Source organism: Echinops telfairi, unplaced genomic scaffold (genome assembly GCF_000313985.2).
Source record: "Echinops telfairi isolate 266 unplaced genomic scaffold, ASM31398v2 ScPeMD7_2;HRSCAF=8, whole genome shotgun sequence".
Taxonomy (NCBI): domain Eukaryota; kingdom Metazoa; phylum Chordata; class Mammalia; order Afrosoricida; family Tenrecidae; genus Echinops; species Echinops telfairi.
The window spans coordinates 7,118,414-7,126,284 of NW_022103898.1; the positions used below are offsets into that span (position 1 = coordinate 7,118,414).

At 60.5% G+C, this 7,871-nt stretch overlaps 1 protein-coding gene across 1 annotated transcript in view; it reads left to right on the plus strand.

Moving 5' to 3' along the window:
• SCUBE1 (signal peptide, CUB domain and EGF like domain containing 1) overlaps positions 1-7,871 on the plus strand; it is a 135,289-nt gene that overhangs the window by 122,177 nt on the left and 5,241 nt on the right. The window contains exons 12-18 of the mRNA XM_045290811.1: positions 2,607-2,726; positions 3,017-3,121; positions 3,555-3,671; positions 4,204-4,341; positions 4,974-5,177; positions 6,091-6,252; positions 6,731-6,898. Of these exons, the coding sequence (XP_045146746.1) occupies positions 2,607-2,726; positions 3,017-3,121; positions 3,555-3,671; positions 4,204-4,341; positions 4,974-5,177; positions 6,091-6,252; positions 6,731-6,898 (1,014 nt within the window). The remainder of the gene's footprint in view (positions 1-2,606; positions 2,727-3,016; positions 3,122-3,554; positions 3,672-4,203; positions 4,342-4,973; positions 5,178-6,090; positions 6,253-6,730; positions 6,899-7,871) is intronic.

The window sequence follows — 7,871 nt, forward strand, 5'->3', positions numbered from 1 at the left end:
GCTGCTGGAACAGTCCAGCAGGGCGACAAGAGCAGACACCTGGGCTGTATCCTGGGTGCAGGGCGAGAGCCCACCTCTTTCAGTGACTGGGGTGAGGGTGGGCTGAGTAGTTTTTGTCCTGGAAAGAGGAAGGTTTGGGAAGCTAGGGTCTAGGGCGGCGGTTCTCAACCTGTGGGTCGCGACCCCTTTGGGGGTTGAACAACCCTTTTACAGGGCTCGCCTAAGGCCATCAGAAAACCCATGTTTCCAATGGTCTTAGGAACCAAGACATCATTCCTCTATCTGTCTCCAGGCAGGTGCACCCACATGCAGATACGCCCCACCCCACCCTTCCTGAATGATGACATCATCGCGCCAACCCCATCACACACACCTTATACAAATACACATGTCTGTGACAGGGTTGGTGCCATAATGTACTTAAGCGGACCAGTCACAGGTACAGAGAGTAACTGCTGTGTAGAGAGCAGCTGCTGTGTAGAGAGCAGCTGCTGTGCAGAGAGCAGCTGCTGTGCAGAGAGCAGCTACTGTGTTGAGAGCAGCTGCTGTGCAGAGAGCAGCTGCTGTGCTGAGAGCAGCTGCTGTGTAGAGAGCAGCTGCTGTGTAGAGAGCAGCTGCTGTGTTGAAAGCAGCTGCTGTGTAGAGAGCAGCTGCTGTGTAGAGAGCAGCTGCTGTGTAGAGAGCAGCTACTGTGTTGAAAGCAGCTACTGTGTAGAGAGCAGCTGCTGTGTTGAGAGCAGTAGTATTGGAGGTAAAATGAGACTTCATGAATTATAATTACATATTGTTTTTTAGATTAATCACTATGCTTTAATTATGTTCAATTTGTAACAATGAAAATACACCTTGCATATCAGGTATTTACATGATGATTGATAACAGTAGCAAAATGACAGTGATGAAGTAGCAATGAAAATAATGTTATGGTTGGGGGTCACCACCACATGAGGAACTGTAGGAAAGGGTCATGGCATGAGGAAGGTTGAGAACCACTGGTCTCAGGTGAAGTGTTCACCTTGTCCTGCAGGGACCTTTGCTGTAACTCGCCCTGGGATGGCCCGGCCCGGAAGGCAGGCAGGCAGTGGTTTGCGTTCTTGGGGTTCCTAGCAGGACACTGAGAGCCCAGGGCCCCCTGTGGCAGCCCCCCTGCATCTCTTTTTTTCATAGTAGTGGGTTATTATTCTTTTTTAAAATCATTTTATTAGGGGCTCATACAACTCTTATCACAATCCATACATACATCAATTGTGTAAAGCGCATTTGTACATCCATTGCCCTCATCATTCTCAAAACATTTCCTCTCCACTTAAGCCCCCAGCATTAGGTCCTCATTTTTCCCCTCCCTCCCTGCTCCCCCCTCCCTCACGAGCCCTTGATAGTTTATAGATTGTTATTTTGTCATATCTTGCCCTGTCCGACGTCTCCCTTCACCCACTTTTCTGTTGTCCGTCCCCCAGGGAGGAGGTCACATATACTTCCTTGTAATTGGTTCCCTCTTTCCAACCCACTCTCCCTCTACCCTCCCAGTATCGCCACTCACACCACTGGCCCTGTAGGGCTCATCCGCCCTGGATTCCCTGTGTTTCCAGTTCCTATCTGTACCAGGGTACATCCTCTGGTCTAGCCAGACTTGCAAGGTAGAATTCGTGTCATGATAGCGGGAGCCGGGAGAAAACATTTAGGAACTAGAGGAAAGTTGTATTTTTCATCATCGCTACGTCGCACCCTGACCGGCTCATCTCCTCCCCAAGACCCCACTGCAAGGGGATCTCTAGTGGCCTACAAATGGGCTTTGGGTCTCCACTCCGCACACCCCACCCCCACCCCCATCATTCACTATGGTAAGATTTTTGCCCCCTGCATCTCTTGATGATGCTCTTTGGGTCTGCTGCCACATCCCTTGGAAGCATGTGGGGTGCTTGTCCTGTTTCTTCTCGGGCCCTTCTGGTGGCCCTGTCCTCACCGCCGGCTCATGGCCCTTGGGCAACAGAAGACTTTGAGTCTTGTGTTTATTTAGGTGGGCCCTGGTAGCTGTGCGCCGGGCTGCTAACTGCAAGGTCAGCAGTTCGAACCCACCAGCAGCCGCCTGTGGATAGAATGAGGCTGTCTCCTCCTGTACAGATGGACAGCCTGGGCACACCCTGGGAGCAGGGCTCCTCTGTCTCGGTCCTTCAGGGTCAGTCGACAAGAGTCGGACCCAACCTGATGGCCGTGGGTCCAGCTTCCTTGTATTTCTCGCAGGGTCCCCCATGTATTTTCATTCCTCAGCTATTTCCTGTCTAAAGACTTTTGACAGTGTAAGGGGGCTGTCTCCCCCTGGGCACCCACCCTGGAGAAGCCAGCCCACCAGGGGGAGCCCCTGGTCTGGGGGCGTGGACTGGGAACCTTTCACAGACACCCTGACTAGAGTCTGAGTGGGGTGGGGAGGCGGCCAGCTCTCTGAGTCGTGTCCCACACATCCCAAGGGCTCGGGGCTCTGGACGCTGGCAGCTCTGGCCCTCCCCTTGAGGTAGCGTGGCCAGGACAGAATTCCAACAGGTCTGCCCCTGTGGGGAGAGCCTCCACCTGCCCTCATTCAGGCCCCACCCTGTCTCCCTTCCCGGCAGAGACAGGCAAGTGCCTCTCTCGGGCGAAGGCCGCGCCCCGGGCCCAGCTGTCCTGCAGCAAGGCGGGTGGTGTGGAGAGCTGCCTGGTCACCTGCCCGGCCCCCACGCTTTTCATCCCAGGTAAAGGAGCTGCCGCGGCTGGGAGCTGGCCTGGGTCCTGCTGCTCCCCAGGGGGGGCTGACTCCAGACCCAGACCCTCCTACCCCGGCCCCACTCACCGGACCCCATAGATCCGAGGACTCCTTCCTGCCCTGCCCTCGCTCGCCGAGTGGCGTGGAGGCCAAAGGCATAGACTACGAGGACCAGCCCGACCTGCAACCTATTCAGGGGCCCCTGTGAGGCCCAGGGACCGGGAGGCCTGGGAAAGAGGTGCCCCCTCGGCCCCTCGCACACCCCCAACCCCTCTGCAGACTCGGAGAGCAGCTTCATCCTGAGCTGTGGTGTCCCGGGTCTCCAGGGCAAGATGCCGCCGAAGGCCAACAGCTCCAGCCCCGCCTCCGGGCCCGGCTGCCCAGGTAGCCCCTCTGCCTGCCAGGACCACACACCTGGGTGATCCCGGGCTTCATGGCCAGCGCCTCACTGGGGGGAGGGGGGGAGACCCCACACAGGGAAGCCAAGTCCCAGCCATGCACAGGGTGGGGGGTCACGGAGGGCTTAAGGGTGTCAGGCTCCATAACACATGTCACAGAAGACCCCTGCCAGACAGGACTGCCCTGGGCTTCATGGACCCCACTGCCCTGACGTCCACTGGGCCCTGCATGGGGATCCCCCACTCTGGTGGCAGGGGGAGCTGCTGAGTCAGAGGGAGCTCCCCATGACTACAGCTCCCCATGCACCTGTCCCGGGTGGCCCCAACACACACTCAGACACGACCTACGCAGCCTCCGTCCCCACCCCTCCTTGCCTGCAGGAAAGGCCACCGCCAGGGGGCATTTTGGCTTTCCACAGATGCCCCCACACCCCCCATCAAGCAGAAGGCCCGCTTCAAGGTCAGAGATGCCAAGTGCCACCTGCGGCCGCGCAGCCGCGAGCGAGCCAGGGAGGGTCCCCGGCAGCCACTACTGGGTGAGTGGCCAGCCTGTTGCCTCCCTGGGAGGGGCAGTCTCCACAGCTCAGGGAGCAGGGGGGTGGCGTGGGTGTCCAGGGCCCTGGGGGGGGCACTGTCCCTGCTCACCCGGAGCAGGGCTTGCTCAGCAGCCTGCCCGAGAGGGACGTACCCCACAACTCCAGTGACTGGGACAAGGACATCCCAGGACAAGGGTGGGCCATGGGAACGCCCCCAACCCGGGAAGATCCCAGGAGACCTTGGGATCCCTTCTCACACCTGACCCAGTGGGCAGCTCAGAGCAGCCACCTGGAGTCTGGGAGCCAGGCCCACACAGGCCCATGGGTGGTGGACAGCCTCCCTGGCAGATAGGTGCGGGTGCCCGTGTGCCGAGACTTATGGGCCTAGCCCGGCCCCCTGCCCACCCCAGCCCTGGCCACCTCCACTGATGGTGGGCCCCTTTCCAGTCCCTCTGTGTCCACAGCTAGGCAGGACCCAGCACCCTGCCCCAGGCCACCCCTCCACACCACAGCAGCCCCCTCCCTTGTCTAGACCATGGCCACGTGACCTTCCTGTCCCTCAAGTGTGACTCGTCCAAGAAGAGGAGGCGCGGCCGCAAGTCCCCTTCCAAGGAGGTGTCCCTCCTCACCGCAGAGTTCGAGGTGGAGCCAAAGGTGGAGGAGGTGTCAGGTAGGTGAGGCAGCGGCCAGAGGGGAGCAGGGATCCCTGACAGTTGCCTGGGCTGAAGAGAGGGCCCAGGGGACCACAGAGGCACCAGAGGGGGTCGGGGGACAAAGCTGGGGCCTCCCTGTGGGGGGCCATAGAAGGCTTCACAGAAGAGCTGCCCGTCAGGCAGGGCTAGAGGTCACAGTACATTGGCTGGAGGAGATGAGAGGGAAGGACATTCAGACAGGGGGGACAATATGAGCCAGGGCATGGAAGTTAAAGAGCAGGGGTGGAGTTGAGCATGAGGTGGGAGCTGGCTGATGAGGCAGGCCCAATAGGACAGGCTTCAGGTTAAAGGCCGGAGAGCAGGCCATTCTCCTGGGGGGCAGTGGCTGAGCGGCAAGGAGTCTCCACCCCATGGGCCGTGCTCTCGGGCTGACAAGATGTTGTGGACAGAGGCCTGTGTGTGTGTCAGCTCTCAGGCCCCACCTCCCCGAGCCTCACTCACGTTCCCCATCCTTCAGATGAGCAGAGCCAAGGCCCCTCCCCCAGGGCTGCTGAGAGAGTGGGTGGCATGACCCAGCGGGGACCAGGGGCTTCTGGCAGGGGCCCCTGGGTGGGTCAGTCGCCCTGCCTCAGTTCCTCCTGCTCTGTAGACTCCTGCACGCTGGACTGCGTGCGGAAGCGGGCGGAGCAGAGCTTACAGGCCGTCATCAAGGCCCTGCGGAAGTCAGTCAGCCGGCAGCAGGTCTACGTCCAGGTCTCTGGCACGGAGTACGAAGTGTCCCAGCGGGTGGCCAAGGCCATGGAGGGGCAGGGGACGTGCAGCCCGGGCCAGGTGCCCCAGGATGGCAAGTGCGGTGAGTCCCCACCAGTGGCCCCTCTGAAGAGGACTCGTCAAGCCCTCTCTGTCCCCCCACCCTGTCACCCAAGGAAGGCAGCCACCCAGGGAGGGGACAGAGAGGCACGAGGGATGTGAGAGGAACAGTAGCCTCCTGCAAAGAGCTCACCCCAGGGTGGGCGGTGAGGCTCCAGGCTGGGGGAGGAGTGGGGGCTCCTGTCTGGTAGGGGAGGGGTGGGGAGCTCTCAGCTGATCCCCCTCACTTGTACTCTCCGTACAGTCCTGTCCTCACTGAGCTGGGTGGCCAGACTGTCCCTGAGTCAGCCAGTGGGCTCTCCATCTTCTTGGGTCCTTTGCCCAGGGCCCCTCACTCACTGACCACGTCCTCCACACAGCTGTGAGTTCCCCGTTCCGAGCCCGTGACCTCAGGTGCTGACCCATCTTCCCAGGGAGGAAGCTGGCTCCCTTGCTCAGTAATTCTTTTCTCTCCTCATCCGAGCATGGATTTGCTCCACGGGCCCTTATCTCCCGAGCACACCGGCTCTCTCTGCAGCCACATACTTAGGGCCACACATCCTCAACTGCCAGGCCCTCCTGCCCAGTCCACACACACACACCCCCAGCCACACACACACTGACCATATCCTTGTGCAAGGAAGGGGGGGGCGGTGAAATGACCATGGGTGCTGGGGGGAGACGTCTGAGGCCATTCAGTGAGCAGGCCAGGAGACAGGGCTGGGGCAGGGGACATCAGACATCACCAGTCAGGAGAGAGGTCCAGGCTGGGCCCCCGAGAAGCACAGGCAGGAGTATAGGGGCTCGGAGGATCCTGAGGAGGGCGAAGATGCTCACCGGGGCTGCAGCCTGGGGCCTGTTCGTGCCCTGGAAGCCACTGGCACGTCCCCCCAGCCCTTTCTCCTCTGCCCCTGCAGTAAGCTGTGGACCCGGCACCCACTTCAGCGGCGAGCGTGGCCAGTGTGTGCCCTGCCCGCCAGGGACCTACCAGGACATGGACGGCCAACTCGGCTGCATACCTTGTCCCAGCAGCGACGGGCTCGGCCTGGCAGGCACCCGCAACGTGTCCGAGTGTGGAGGTGAGTTTGGGCCCCAGCAGGGGGCAGGGCCCCTCCCCTCCACCAAGGCCCCTGGGGTCACAGAGCATTGCATGTGGTGTTGCTCTCTGCTGTCCTCGGGGCAACTGCCGTGTGCAGAGCCCACAAAATGCTAGAACTTTCTTTACAACCCATCTGGGGACCCTGCAAATCCTCCCTGTTCTGGGACAGGGCTGTGATCAGCTCTGAGCCTTCTCGGGCTACCTCCTGTGAAAACCTGCTGTGTCCTGCCCTCAACCCCTGGGGAGAGCCCCCTGAAGTACAGGCCCTGGCACTGCACACGTGTCCCAGTATGCATCATGGCCTCGGCCACCTGCCCTTGAACCCTGCCTGCTGCCAGGAGGCAAAGTCAGCCTGGCCAAGGCCATGCCCACTGACTTTCTGTGTGGTCCCCCGGCCAGGCCAGGCCCAGAGACTTGAGTGTCCCCTGCCAGCCTGAGCCCTGCCCTCTGACTTCCAGGCCAATGCTCACCCGGCTTCTTCTCCGCTGATGGCTTCAAGCCCTGCCAGGCCTGCCCCGTGGGCACCTACCAGCCGGAGCCGGGCCGCACTCGATGCTTCCCCTGTGGAGGCGGGCTGCTCACCAGGCTCCAGGGCGCCACCGCCTTCCAGGACTGCGAGGCCAGAGGTGAGGGTGCCGCCCCAGCCCTCTCTGCACACGTGCTCCCACGCACTCACATGGGTGCTCAGACACGTGCTCACATGTGTTCACATGCCCCCCCCACAATCACATGCATATATGCTTACACACCCATGTGTTCACATACATTCACATGCACGCACAGGCTCATATGTGTGGGATCACATTCACATGCATCTCACATTCGGGCTCGTACACATATTCTCATGCACACGAACTCACACGTGCCTTCACTCATACACACTCATACCAGCTCACTCAGAGTCAAGCACACCCTTAAACACATTCACACACGTTCGTACACTCACACCTGCACTCATGGTCACTCACACATTCACACTCACACAGTCTAGGCACATTCAAGATGGCCAGCCCCAGCCCTCCGGGAGTGGACACTGTAGCCGGCGCTGCTCCACTCTAGAAGGGACAACAGGGAGCTGAGGGAGGGGGCTCGGGAACCATCGAATCAGCACACACACACACACACACACACACACACACACACACACCGCATCCAGATGTCTCCCTGCATGTCAGCTGCCTGCAACCCTCCCAGCTCTGTAGTCTACAGTCCCGTCACCAGGACTGCTGCCAGGGACCCTTCCTGTCCTCTGACCCAGGCCACCGCACCCTGCCCAGGTGGTCACGTCTCAGCCAAGCCCTTGGTGTGTGTATTTGGGGGGGCAGGGGAGGGGGGGCACTCCTGACATGTCTCTCCCCCTAGCTTCCAGAGAACCAGGCTTTTCTCTTTAGCCCCTCCCCGAAGGCAAGGCCCCTCCGAAGGCAGGGCTTAGGGCTTAGCTGCCCACTCTCCAGGCTCTGGACACGCTGGTCCGCTTAAAGGACATCTTCACTGGGCCACGGACAGGGTCCTACCAGGTCCTCCACCCTACCTGCTGCCCCTACGGCCACTGGAAGGGGGAGGGAGCTGTGAGGGGGAAGGAGAGACCACCCCTCCCCC